Source organism: Phialemonium atrogriseum (assembly GCF_030411735.1).
Source record: "Phialemonium atrogriseum strain 8032-3 unplaced genomic scaffold QBC33scaffold_10, whole genome shotgun sequence".
NCBI lineage: Eukaryota > Fungi > Ascomycota > Sordariomycetes > Cephalothecales > Cephalothecaceae > Phialemonium > Phialemonium atrogriseum.
Window position 1 is genome coordinate 237,547 of NW_026848147.1, and position 12,300 is coordinate 249,846.

At 56.5% G+C, this 12,300-nt stretch overlaps 4 protein-coding genes across 4 annotated transcripts; 2 read left to right on the forward strand and 2 right to left on the reverse strand.

Annotated features, from left to right (window-relative positions):
• The first annotated feature begins 494 nt into the window (after nt 1-494).
• QBC33DRAFT_535969 (NAD(P)-binding protein) lies at nt 495-2,095 on the forward strand. The gene is made up of 3 exons (XM_060427662.1): nt 495-835; nt 966-1,563; nt 1,645-2,095. Exons 1-3 carry the CDS (start codon nt 522-524, stop codon nt 1,894-1,896), a joined length of 1,164 nt encoding a protein of 387 aa, XP_060284225.1. The 5' UTR covers nt 495-521; the 3' UTR covers nt 1,897-2,095.
• QBC33DRAFT_535972 (UDP-glucose 4-epimerase) lies at nt 1,794-3,439 on the reverse strand. The gene is made up of 4 exons (XM_060427663.1): nt 3,334-3,439; nt 3,013-3,247; nt 2,482-2,932; nt 1,794-2,422 (listed from the first exon to the last, which is right to left on the reverse strand). Exons 1-4 carry the CDS (start codon nt 3,360-3,362, stop codon nt 2,016-2,018), a joined length of 1,122 nt encoding a protein of 373 aa, XP_060284226.1. The 5' UTR covers nt 3,363-3,439; the 3' UTR covers nt 1,794-2,015.
• A 990-nt stretch (nt 3,440-4,429) lies between these two features.
• On the forward strand, nt 4,430-8,525 carry QBC33DRAFT_41419 (uncharacterized protein). Its single transcript, XM_060424122.1, has 2 exons — nt 4,430-4,515; nt 4,789-8,525. Exon 2 carries the CDS (start codon nt 4,874-4,876, stop codon nt 8,297-8,299), a length of 3,426 nt encoding a protein of 1,141 aa, XP_060284227.1. The 5' UTR covers nt 4,430-4,515; nt 4,789-4,873; the 3' UTR covers nt 8,300-8,525.
• A 7-nt stretch (nt 8,526-8,532) lies between these two features.
• QBC33DRAFT_490245 (ATP-dependent RNA helicase) lies at nt 8,533-11,315 on the reverse strand. Its single transcript, XM_060425458.1, has 2 exons — nt 11,127-11,315; nt 8,533-11,052 (listed from the first exon to the last, which is right to left on the reverse strand). Exons 1-2 carry the CDS (start codon nt 11,265-11,267, stop codon nt 8,752-8,754), a joined length of 2,442 nt encoding a protein of 813 aa, XP_060284228.1. The 5' UTR covers nt 11,268-11,315; the 3' UTR covers nt 8,533-8,751.
• Between the last annotated feature and the right edge of the window lie 985 nt (nt 11,316-12,300).

Sequence of the window (12,300 nt, forward strand, 5' to 3'; positions counted from 1 at the left end):
TGTCTGTGCTAAGAGCCATGTAATACCTGAGATGAGCTATATGTTGACGAATGTGCGCCGAGCCCGCATGCCTGATTGGTTTTGGTTGTCTTTCGCGAGGGACAATTGCAAGGTGGTCCTAATCTGTGGCTCCGATAAAGCGGTAATGCAAGGGCCCCTAGAAATGAAGCCATATACGGAGGGAGTGGCTCGAACTGCGAGTCTTGATCCAAATGCCCAGGGCGCGCTGATTCAGGTAAGCCTTTCCGCCACGGAAAATTGAAGGTCTACGGGATCTGCACTGGAGAAGTGTAAGTCGTGAGTAGGTATGTTATTCGCAAACACGCAACCCAGGTAGTTGACCAGCTTACAGCTCACCAGTAACAGATTACGAAGAGGTACCTAGTGGTCTGTTATTGGCCATCGAAAGCTCCCCAATAAATTACGTCATTATCATACAGATCGGACTTAACAACAGCAACCACTTCCCATGCCCTATCCCCAAGTCAATGCCCACTTCACAAGATCGGGCCTCACTCTTGATGTCTCTCCGCGTTGTACCGACGATATCACGGTTTCGAGCGTGCAGAAATAATCCCATATCTAGGCCACACCTCAAAATAGCTTCGGCTAGAACAAGCTCTTACACCGTCGCTCTCCATCCAACCCCGCACCGCGCAGCCCCGCACCCAACCCCAACTATGGCCCCAATCCCGAAGACCATGTCCGGCATCGTCATCGACGAGCCCGGCGGTGTCGAGGCGCTCAAGTGGAAGACGGACATCCCTGTGCCCGAGCTCAAGGAAGGCGACGTCCTAATCAAGAACGAGTTCATTGGCGTCAATTACATTGACACGTACGACCCACGCTTCTAAATTCCCCTCATCCCCACCCGTAGACAACAAGTTCTACTCCATTACCGACCATGTCGGGGCATTTAGATCTATCTAGCTGACACGCCATTAACCTCCCGGCCCAACCAACAGCTACTTCCGCACAGGCCTCTACAAAGCCCCCCTCCCGCTGATAACCGGCCGCGAAGCCGCCGGCACCGTCGTCGCGGCCCACCCCTCGGTGACGGACTTCAAGGAGGGCGACCGGGTCACCTACCTAGACCACCACGCCTACGCGCAGCTGACCGCTGTGGCCGCCTCCAAGGTCCTCCGCCTGCCCGACGGGCTCGCCTCCGACCTCGCCGCCGCCTCCATGCTGCAGGGGCTGACGGCGCTGACCCTCATCCGCGAGGCCGCGGGCATCGGCTCCAACCTCGGCGTCTCCGAGGGGCCGTGGGCGCTGGTCCACGCCGCCGCCGGGGGGGTCGGGTCCCAGCTGGTGCAGATGCTGGCCGCGCGGGGCGTAAAGGTCATCGGCACGGCGGGCTCCGCGGACAAGTGCGAGCTGGCGCGGAAGCTCGGGGCGAAGTGGGTGGTTAACAGCCGGGACGGGGATTTAGTGGGCCGCGTCAAGGAGATCACGTCCGGGAACGGCGTGGATGTTATCTTTGACGGGGTCGGTAAGGCTACCTTCGACAGCGATCTGGAGATGGTGGCGAGGAAGGGGACAGTTGTCATGTTTGGCAATGCCGTGAGTCTCTCCCGGTGATGCATTTTCTTTCGATTCGGCCCTGTGTGACCCCAGTGACCGCTAACTTGTCTACGTGCCTAGTCTGGACCTGTCCCGCCCGTCGACCTTCTCAAACTTGGGGCCAAGAACATCAAGCTCATGCGGCCTACGCTCTTCAACTACCTCGTCACGCGGGAGGAGCTGGAGACGAACACAAACGAACTCTTCGATTTGCTCCTGTCTGGAAAGGTTACAGTGGATGTCCACAAAGTTTACCCGCTGAAGGAGGTCGGTCAGGCACATTCGGACCTGGAGGGGAGGAAGACGACTGGGAAATTGCTTTTGAAGCCTTGAAAGTGCAGACCATACGTGGCTCTCATGACCGACAGTGTGCAGCAAACAGAGAGAGAGAAACAGGCTTGCTCGCAACCTGTATAGTAAATTAAAACAAGCTAATACCGAACACCGCCTAGTCAAGCCTTTTGGCCCGCCTTCAGGGCTTCGAGGAACTCCGCTGGTGGCTCCTGGCGGTAGCCTTTCGGATTGTTGTTTACCCATCGCCACAGATCGGCACAGGCATCCTCCATCCTGAGCTCTGTCTTCCATTGAAGCTCCTTGTTAGCAAGTGACGGATTTGCCGTTAGGTCTAGCACGTCTCCCGGCCTCCGGTCGACAACCTCGTAAGGGAGATCCCGTCCAACGACGTGACTGAAGGCATTTATCATCTCGAAGACGGTGCTGCCCCGGCCCGAGCCCAGGTTCCATGCCCGGACCCCGGGCTTCTGCTCGCGGACATAGTTCAGCGCTGCCAAGTGCCCCTTGGCAAGATCCAGAACGTGAATGTAGTCTCGGATCGCGGTACCATCTCTCGATGAGTAGTCTGAGGACGGCCGTTAGCTCCCCATGCCCAAAGGTTCCAGAGCAGCTGGTTCCTCCTACCTTTGCCAAAGACTAGCAACTTTTCCCGCTCTCCAGTAGCGACCTTGCCTAGCAGAGGTAGCAGGTTAAAAGGCACCCCTTGTGGGTCCTCGCCCATAATGCCACTGGGATGGGCACCGCACGGATTGAAGTACCGCAGCAGCGCTCCGTTCCACTGCTCGAATGACTTGTTCGCCTTCTTGGCGTTGTTGCGCTGCGCCTCCACATGGTCGGTGATGACGCTCTCGATCATAGACTTGGTGCGACCGTATGTGTTTGTGGGGCCGATGGGGCAATGTTCGGGGATCGGAATCATGTTAGGGAAGCGGGTCGCATCGCCATACACCGTTGCCGAGGACGAGAAGACTATGTTCGTAACATTGTGCTTGGTCATTGAGCGCAGCAGCGAGATACTGCCACCGACGTTCACTCGATAGTACTCCAGCGGGATTTCGCCGGATTCACCAACAGCCTGTTTCCAATTCCTCACCGTCAGCACCGAACCATGCGCAGTCGTCCTGTCAGTAGACCGAAGAAGGGAACAGAACAGACTTTGAGGGCAGCGAAGTGGATGACGCTGTCAATTTCAGGATGCTTGGCGAAGACATCGTCCAGCGCAGCCTCGTTGGTGACATCGATCTCGTAGAAGCGCGGCCGCTTGCCGCAGATCAGTTCGATGCGGTCAACGGCAACCTTGGAGGAGTTGTAGAGATTATCCACAATGATGACCTCGTATCCATTCTCAAGCAGGGCCAGCGCTGTGAACGAGCCGATGTAGCCGGTGCCACTGCAAGCCACAAGCCAAGTCAGTTTCGTTTCCCATCTACGTGCGGGGTTGTTGGGGCTCCTTTTTGGCGCGACAACTTTACTTACCCGGTGACCAGAACAGTACCGACCGCCATTTTTGGTTGCAGCCTTATTCGAGGTGGAAGACTTGAAGAGGCAGGACAAAGAGCACCAACGGATATCAAAGAAGCGATGGCTTTCTTAAATGCTGTTACTGGGCGCTGATGATGCACATCGAAATCTCGCTAGTCCCACAGTTTGCCGTGGGGCTGGGGACATCCGAACGTTGCAGAATACGAGACCCAAAGAAACGTGCCACTCAAACTCACCTATCCAGTCCGTAAACCTGATACCTGGCAGGACCAATTGGGCAGGTAGCTCCCGTCCTTCCCTCGCCAATTTAGCAACCAAATCGACTCTTTCCTTTCCCCTTCATGCTACATGGCGACGTAATCACATGAGCGCCTCGCCTTCAAAGTGGCGTGGGAGGATGTAGGTACCTGGAAGCGGGTCTAGATCGTTTTCTATAACAGAAGTGGCTTGTTTCACTAACCTCGTTCCCCACAGCATGTTTTCAACTGGCTCGTGCATTTCTCGATGCGCTTCCAAGTTCCACAACAGACAAACGCGCAAACGGACCGCCGCTTCTGATCCTCGAGACAAAGAAACAAAGCCACCACAGTCAGCGGTCTAAATGCCAGAAAGCCTCAGATTTGAACCGATTCTTATCCTCGTAGTCCGTATGCGTCGACTGGTTGAATTAGGTAGCCAAGTAAGGTACCTACTGTATAGGTAGAATGCAGCCATTTGCAACCAACCAATCTTGCATGCGCTGAATCGATGCATGGGCTGTTTAGTCAGCAGACGACTGTTTTCCTGAGGCTCTGGCTCCCGCCTGGCACGACACGTCCTCGGAGCCGAATTTACCAACCACCGGAACCGTCGAAAACGCGTTAATTGGATGCCAATCCAACAATCCAACAATGGGAGACAAAATATGCCAGGCGCCATATCCTCATGAAAACGGAATCATTTATGAATGGCATGGGACCAACAGGTTGGCTGAGAAATAATTAATGCACTCGTCTCGGGTTTCTAAAGGGTTCATTGCGCCCTGTAAATTCGCATCTCACCCGCCTTGATCCTCAAAAGCCCTCCCTCCGCTTCGTCTCTGCGGACCTTGCCAACGCCACTCATCAAGCAGAGAACCTCGGCCATTTTGTCGAGCGGTTAGTGCTTATTCAAACTTTGCGCGGATAGATCATTGCGGTGAGTAGATTTCCTGGCATTCCCTAAACCAACCCTTGTACGTCTCACCAGCGGCGCGGTTGAAGCAAAATCTCAGACCGGCTCAGCCAAGCATGTCCAAATTCGCCGGTTGCTCTCTTTCTCTCCTTGAAGTAAATCGCATTGCTTGGCGAAATCGGCCAGTCTTGCATGCCTTCGTCCCTTTTATTTCTCAGTTCATCTCACCCATCACAACCCACCTTCACTACTCCTTCACCCTTTTTGCCTCATTTTCATGTGCTGATCCTTTGCTAGAAGCTAATCCCAGCATCCCTAGCCAGACTCTGGGAGATATCGTGGGATCTATCGAGTCTTGGAACGCGAGCGCAGACCCGTCAAGATGCCTCCCAAACGGCGCAGGCCTACGGCCGATGATGGTGCTGAGCGGTCAGATGACCCTCCCCAGACCCGGAGCGCAGCCATCACGTCGCGGTTAACGCCGCTGCAAGCGAAGCACAGCACTTCGTATGGCTCTCCTGCACCTGTATTGCCCCTGCGAGATTCAGGCAAATACGGGGCAAATCTCAAAGGCGCCACGCGCGATATCTTTGCGGCCGTGCGCAAAGAGAACAAGCAGGCCAAACTAGATCAGGGACTCACCCATGGAGAGGTAGTAAGGGAATCCGAGTCCCCTGCTCCTCCGAGTGAGCCGGTAGATGAGGCTGATACCTTGAAGCGCCAACAAGAGGAAGAGGAGGCTATTCGACTACAGGAGGCTGAAGAGGCTGCTCGACAACGTGTGCTTGAAGAAAGGGCCGTTCGCCGGCGGGACCTTGCAGATAAAGTCGCTCGCCGAGAGGCTGCCCGAAAACAGGAGGCTGAAGAAGAGGCTGCTCGACAACGCGAAGCAGAAGAAGAGGCCGTTCGACAACGCGAGGCAGAAGCTGAGGCCGCCCAGCAACAACAGGCTGAAGAAGAGGCAGCTCGGCAACAGGCAGAAGTCGACATGGAGAACCGGCTGCAAGAGGCTGAAGCAGCGAGACGAACGGAACAGGAACGAGAAGTGAAGCGGAAATCCATGCTTCGCGACATCCAGGAAGAGGAAGGGTACGATGAGCAAGAAGATGGAGGGTACGATGAGCAGGAAGACGAGCAGGAACAAGACCAAGGAGTGCACCTTCCGGACGACGTGCAGCGCTTTGCCAGGTCGGAGATATGGGAAGCAGCAGCTGGCGGCTCCAGACTTGGAGCATTTCGGAAGCGTCCTACGCCCGAATCCGCGCCAACTTCCTCTCCGAAGCGAGCGAAAAAAGACCATACACCGTCGCACAACCCCACAGACGACAGGCGCGGTCCTGGCAACCTGTCAGACCCTTCTGAGTTCCTCGGGCTGACGGGCCGGAGCTTCATTGAGGAGAGCAATGTTTTCAAGGACGCTGAGCTGCAAACTCCGGCAGGTTCGTCAGTCATGGGCGATACTCCAACCCGAAACAGACAGACAGCTATTCCAGTGGCGGGGCCAAGAGACGGTGGCCTCGCTTCTAACATACTCCCTGTCTCGAGGGAGTCGAGGCCGAGGCTGCGATCTTCCGCCTTCCCTGCACAACTTCCCCAGCCTGCAACAGACGCGTCTGTGGCAAGTAGTGGGAAGCCGGTGACAATGGAGCACGAGGCTGAGACTGGACATCCTGCCGCTCAACGCCGACCTTCAGCTCCAACCGGAAATAGGCCGACCGAGAACAATGGCCCAATTTTGCATCGGCGCGGCCGCTCAAAACGTGCTGAACCGGGTATAACGCAGAACTCCCGAGAAGAGGACCCAGTCGCGGCGTCTCCAGGCCGCGGCAGGCCGCTCCCGGCCTCTGGCGACTTGCTTTCCAACCGTCCAGTGTTTCCCCCCCCTGCGACGGGCGGCGGAGAAACCGAGTCTCAAGCAGCCAGCAGCTCGGGCGTCCGCTTGCAACAATCAAGTCCACGTAGGCGAGATAAAGATCAGGCTTCGCCAGCGCCTCCATCTCCACGGATACCGAATCCTCTCCATGCCAGCAAGGCAATATCGGGCGTTGATTCCGTCCAGGAGTCTGATCCCCTCCCCGCTCTCTACTCGCGTCAGTGGTACCTCTACTACGCGAAACATGTCTCCCGGATACTTCTTAGCACGGCGCACAATTTCCTTTACTGGGTCGCGTGCCTTGTGCTGACACTCTTCGTCCTCCGTCTGTGGTACCGGGTGGGCAGCCCAGAACTCGAGAATTCTCGCGTCAACAATACCCTTGAATGGCGTGGATGGACGGACTGGAAACACAATTTCGCTCAGTTTGTGCCGTACACGCTTAGCCACCCCCTCGGCTGTATCACGGATGACGAGTATAATGTCCTCAATTACTTCGTCAAGTCCCAAAGCGACCAATTATCGGAGCTCTCAAAGACCAGCCAAGTCACCAGTCTGGCGATCGAAAAACTGGAGAGCATCCTGCCCCAGACTGTCTTGGTCAAGCAGGACAAGAAGACCAAGAAGCTCATCATTTCCCAAGATTTTTGGCATGCCCTTAAAGATGAAATCCAAAAGGAACAGTCAATTTTGACTCTGCAGACAAGCAAGGACGGCACCGACGACATATCCGACCACCATTGGTCGGCTCTGTTAAAGCGGTTCAAGGTGCATGGAGTTCCTGGCCAAGACCGTTCTGCCGACGACGTCACCAGCATCGTTGAGCGAACGCTCTCGAGTTCGTGGGAGACGTGGCTGAAGAACAACCACGAGAAAGTCAATGAGATTCTCGAACCTTCTTCCCTCAAAGACTTCTCCGCGGCCACAGAGCAAAAGGTGCTCTCGCATGCTGAGGAGCTCATTCAGGAGAGACTGTCTGCCAAGGGCCTCAAGGACGTCGTCGTAACCAAGGACGAGTTTGTACGGGAAGTGGAACGGAATCTCGAGGCATACAAGGGTGGGATTGAAGCAGAGCTAGAAGACTTACGGGACAAACTCGGAGACATGGTCGAGAACGCCGTTAAACCTTCCGAGCCGGCCAGCAACAGCGCAGGGTTGTCAAGGAGCGAGGTCATCGCCCTCACCAATGATATCGTCCGCAAGGCCATAGGCGACGTACATCTCGAGGCAGCCGCGAAAGGCAACATCGGGACCAATTTCGAGGCGGAACTGGGTCGACGCGTGAATTACTTCGGACTCGGCAACGGCGCTAGCATTGATGTGTCATTGACGTCGCCGACGTACCAGCCTCCGACAAAACCACCCATAGGCTCGTCTTCATGGCTGAAGTTCAAGTCGCCATCATTTCGACCCGAGAAGTCAGCCGCACTGACGAGCTGGGAAGAAGCTGGTCACTGCTGGTGCGCCGCAAACAGGTTCAAGGACAGCATTACTCACCCCGCCGACATCTCCATCAAGCTCCCGGAGTCCATCATCCCCGAGAACGTTGTTATCGAGCACATCGACCCTTCGGCGACTCTTGACCCCAAGGCCATGCCTAAGAAGATCGAGGTCTGGGCTATCATCGACGAACACAGTCGCCGCGAGAAGGCGTACAATTTCATGATGGCGCAGTATCCAGACACGAAAAGTGACCACCCCCTTATCAGGAGAGGGTTCCTGAAGATCGGAGAGTTTACCTACGAGCACAACAGTGCTACAAACGGGGTCCAGGTCTACAGGGTCTCTTCCGAGTTCGCCAAGATGGATTCCATGACCGACCACGTCCTGATCCGCGCCGTGAGCAATTACGGCGCAGACCATACCTGCTTCTACCGGGTGCGGCTGTACGGGGAACCGCGAGATCTCGAGGATACGGAGCATATCCCTGCGTAATGGAATCATTTTTACAGACACCACTTGGTCTGCGATGGGAGTAGAGCCAGTCATTGCTTCGCTTGGAGTCAGGGGACGGCCAAGGGGGATCAAATGGCGTTTCGTGTTGTGATACCCTCGGAAATTATCATTTTTGTCATTGTTGGCCCTTTTCTCTTGGTTTTCGTTTTCGTTTTCGTTCTTTTTTGGGCCTGGATTGTCGATTAGCCGTGTCAAATGTCATGCAGGACAGCCGCTGAGTTGTATGATAGGCTCGATGATGAAGCATCAAGTGTTTACTTCTGCAAAACCAAGTATTGACCTCACATGGGCTTGTCTTGCCACGTAGTTCCATTACCGGGGGCATTTTCTAAGTCTCCCTACTGTTCTCCCCAGGGTATTTATGACTACACGAGGCAACCAAGACACCGATATACTACCTAGATAGAAAAAGACATGTCTAGACACCAAGCTCAGTCGTCCAGCAGGCCCGTTGCCAGAGCCTCGAGATCCTCCAGCGTATCCGGCTCGCGATCCATATCGATAACCCTAGATCCTCCCTTCTTCTTCGCCCTAGTCTCATCATCCGAGTCGTCCTGGAACCACTTCTTGGCCTTCTTCCTCGGCCGCGTCTCCTCACCCTCGCTGCCATCCCCTTCCTCCTCCTCCTCCTCCTCCGACGCGCCACCCGCCACCGGCAAGGACCGCAGGAGCGCCAGCGGATCCTGCTCCGCGGCATCGTCGGCCCCGGCGAGCTCCGCGGGGCGCGGCGCTCCGCCGCGGCGCGTGGCTGCCTCCTCCTCCCTCTCGCGCTCCTTGCGCTTGTCGCGCCTCTCCCTGCGCCTCTCCTTGGCGAGCTGCTTGTCCTCGACGTCGGCCTCGCGGGCGCGCGCGGCCTCAGCCTCGACGAAGCGCTCGCGCAGCCTCTCGGCGGGCGCCCGGTCGCGGAACTCGTCGTCGTCGCCAAACTCGTACAGGGCGTGCGGGTTGCCGTCGTCGTCGAAGACGGTCTTGGTGCCGGCGCCGCGGAACTTGAGGAGCTTCTTGCGCGACGTGAGCAGCTTCTCGCGCCGGTTGGAGTCGACGATGAACTCCTGGGACCCGAGGTTGATGACCTTGGGGGCCGCGGCCCGCTCGGCCCGGGCGGCCTCGTCCAGGTCGTCGTCGTCGAGGACGCGCTTCACGGAGAGGAAGTCCTGGTCGTCTTCGTCATTGTCGTCCTCGGCATCGCCGATGAGCTTCCTGTAGTGGCTTGACAGCACGTCCTGGTTGGTCCTGCCCTCCATCTTCTCGAATTTGGTGCGGACCTCGTCTTTCTTCTTCAACTTGCCCTTCTCACCGTCCGAGTCCGTGTCCGAGCCGCTAGACATAGCTGCCCGCGAGGCGTTCTTTAACCGCTTGATATCCTCGCCCCTCTGGAACTTGATCTGGGGCGTGCCCGGCAGGCCAAGTTTCGCCGCGAATCCATCCAGATCGAGCTCATTGAATTTGAAGACCTCCTTGTCCTTCTGTAAATGCACCGATCGTGTATAACTCATGAAGGCCTTCTGTGCGAGATACTTCAGATCCGGACGCTGGAAGCACAGGCTCTGCAGCTGGTCCGTTATGCTCTTCTTCTTATTCTCCCGGACATTGAGCTTCAGTATGGGCACCTTCTTCTGCTGCAGTCTCTTCAGCATGCCCTCCTCCTCGCTCGGGTCAAGGAACAAGACGGCACGCCCGTTGCTCTCGTAACGCGCTGTCCGGCCCACCCTGTGAATGTACGTGTCGGCATCTTCGGGGCAGTCCGCCTGGATGACCCAGTCCACGGCGGGGAAGTCGACACCGCGCGCAACCACGTCGGTGGCGAAGAGGCACGCATTCTTGGAGGCAGCAAATCTCCTCGTGATTTCGAGTCTCGCAACTTGTTTTTGCCGCCCGTGCAGGTGCAGCAGTGGGATACCCGGTTGTAGGTTCCTGAAACTTTCGTAGACGAACCGCACCTGCTTTCCGGACGACAGGAAGACAATGATCTTGCTTTTAAGATTGGTCTTGATGAACCCAAACAGCGTGTCGACCTTCTCTGGCAGCGGCGTGATGATATAATGTTGCTGCAAGGTACTCGGGGTCGCCGAAGCAGCGGCCTCGTGGACCGAGACGTACTCGGGATCTTTCAGACTCAGCCTCGCCAGGTCGGACACCTTCTTGCTCTGCGTCGCGCTGAACAGCATCGTCTGCCTGTTCTTGGGCAAGTGCTCCACCAAGGCGTCCACCGCCGACTGAAACCCCATATCCATGATGCGGTCTGCCTCATCCAGTACCAGCACCTGCAGGTTGTCGACGTCGAACCTCGCCGTCTGGTCCAGGTGCTGCAACATGCGGCCCGGGGTGCACACCAGGATATTCATCCTCCCCAGTCGCTCGGCCTCCTCGCGCAGATTCTTGCCGCCAATGACCAGACCGGCCGAGAAGGAGTGGTTGCGGCCAATTTTGCGCAGCACCTCGAAGATCTGCACGGCCAGCTCGCGGGTGGGCGAGATGATGAGGGCGCCGAGCCCGTCATATTCGGTCCATTGTTCGCGGTAGAGCTTCTCGAGGACGGGGATGAGGAAGGCCAGCGTCTTACCGCTGCCCGTCTTGGCGGCGCCGAGGATGTCGCGGCCCTTCAGGGCAAGGGGGATGGCGCGGGATTGGATGTCGGTCAGGACCTCGAAATGGGAGGCCCGTAGACCGGATGCGGTGGGGACTGAGAGGGGAAGGTCGGCGAAGTTCTTGATCTCGGTGGATTTCAGATCCTGCAAATTGGGAAAGCTTCATGTTAGACTCCTAGCAGCGGTTTGACAGTCTTGATCTGTTAGACCCCACTTACCAGCTCATCGACACTCTGTTGCAATTTTCCCAAGTTTTCTTGTTCCCGCTTTCTCTTCAGAGTCCGAGATTCTGGGTTTGACGGACGCTTCTTTTGCGCCTTTGCGCCGCCTTTCGCGCCCCCCTTCGTACCGGTTGCCATTTCGCTGAAATGCGGGCTGCGTTGTGGAGGAATGCAGGCTCACATCGTCGAAGATCTTCCTGGAAATTTTAGGCGGACAAGGATTTTACCGTGTCTCACCGCTTTAAATTGCCAGACCCCACCGTGCCCACCAAGCTTAGTCTTGACCCACTATATTTCTGAAGCCCTCACGGGAATATTTACCCCTTTTGATCAACGAGCGGAGCTCGACGAACCTCGCAAATACGGTCCTTGACCCTCATCGAGGAAGTTATCCTCTTCTTGGGCGTTTCTTGCTAGTGGGCTGGAATGACATCACAAGCTTCTTGTTCACTTCGTCGTCCTCATTGCTTTCGCTGTTGCCTTTGTCCTTGCTGTTTTAAGCTTCCACAGTCATGTAGAGACCGTTTTCCTCTGGGTTTGGGCAGTTGCTTCCTATCTCGTCTTCATCTGAGTTGCCAAGTGCGCTTTCTCTCCAATCGGCGATGCGGCTCGCTCCTCTATCTCGATATAGGCTACCAGCTTCGCTATCTATGCTAGTTTATTTGGGTTTCTAGTTGATGGCTGAGTGTTGAGGTGCCGTCTTATGAGTCTGCCGCTTGTTGGTTTGATCCTGTCTCGGTCTCCTCCCATGTTTTCCCCAAGAGTGTTCAGTTCATGGCCAAGGAATGTTCGGTCCCGGGTGTTTGCTTTGTCCCCCGGGGCCGGCGGCCGAGCTCAACTTTTTCCCTTGTAACATTTTGTGGGAGTCAATGGAGCCCTTCGACGACCTCGACTCCTGATTTCGCCGTGTTCCTAAGTGGTCGGTGACGCAACTTTCCTTTTGGTTTGTTTCACTCCGGCGCCGGCCGCTTTTGGCCCGCATTCCGTTCTCGGCGCTCTACTATGTACATCCTGGGTTGGCCTTCTTTGTCCTTCTAGCAATAAACCCGCCTTGTATATGACGAATAAGGCCTTTGTCCCTATTCAAGCCCTGGGGGGGGGGGGGGGGGGGGGGGGGGGGGGGGGGGGGCGGGCGGGGGGCGCGGGGGGGGGGGGGTGGGGGTTGGGGCGG

Excerpts from the sequence above, each read along its gene's own strand:
- QBC33DRAFT_535969 (XM_060427662.1), top strand. The coding sequence starts at position 522 with ATGTCTCTCCGCGTTGTACCGACGATATCACGGTTTCGAGCGTGCAGA. Across the intron at positions 836-965 it reads GGCGTCAATTACATTGACAC|CTACTTCCGCACAGGCCTCT; the intron begins GTACGACCCACG and ends CCCAACCAACAG. Across the intron at positions 1,564-1,644 it reads TTGTCATGTTTGGCAATGCC|TCTGGACCTGTCCCGCCCGT; the intron begins GTGAGTCTCTCC and ends CTACGTGCCTAG.
- QBC33DRAFT_535972 (XM_060427663.1), bottom strand. The coding sequence starts at position 3,362 with ATGGCGGTCGGTACTGTTCTGGTCACCGG. Across the intron at positions 2,933-3,012 it reads TCCACTTCGCTGCCCTCAAA|GCTGTTGGTGAATCCGGCGA; the intron begins GTCTGTTCTGTT and ends AATTGGAAACAG. Across the intron at positions 2,423-2,481 it reads GTTGCTAGTCTTTGGCAAAG|ACTACTCATCGAGAGATGGT; the intron begins GTAGGAGGAACC and ends GGCCGTCCTCAG.
- QBC33DRAFT_41419 (XM_060424122.1), top strand. The coding sequence starts at position 4,874 with ATGCCTCCCAAACGGCGCAGGCCTACGGCCGATGATGGTGCTGAGCGG.
- QBC33DRAFT_490245 (XM_060425458.1), bottom strand. The coding sequence starts at position 11,267 with ATGGCAACCGGTACGAAGGGGGGCGCGAAAGGCGGCGCAAAGGCGCAA. Across the intron at positions 11,053-11,126 it reads AACAGAGTGTCGATGAGCTG|GATCTGAAATCCACCGAGAT; the intron begins GTAAGTGGGGTC and ends CCCAATTTGCAG.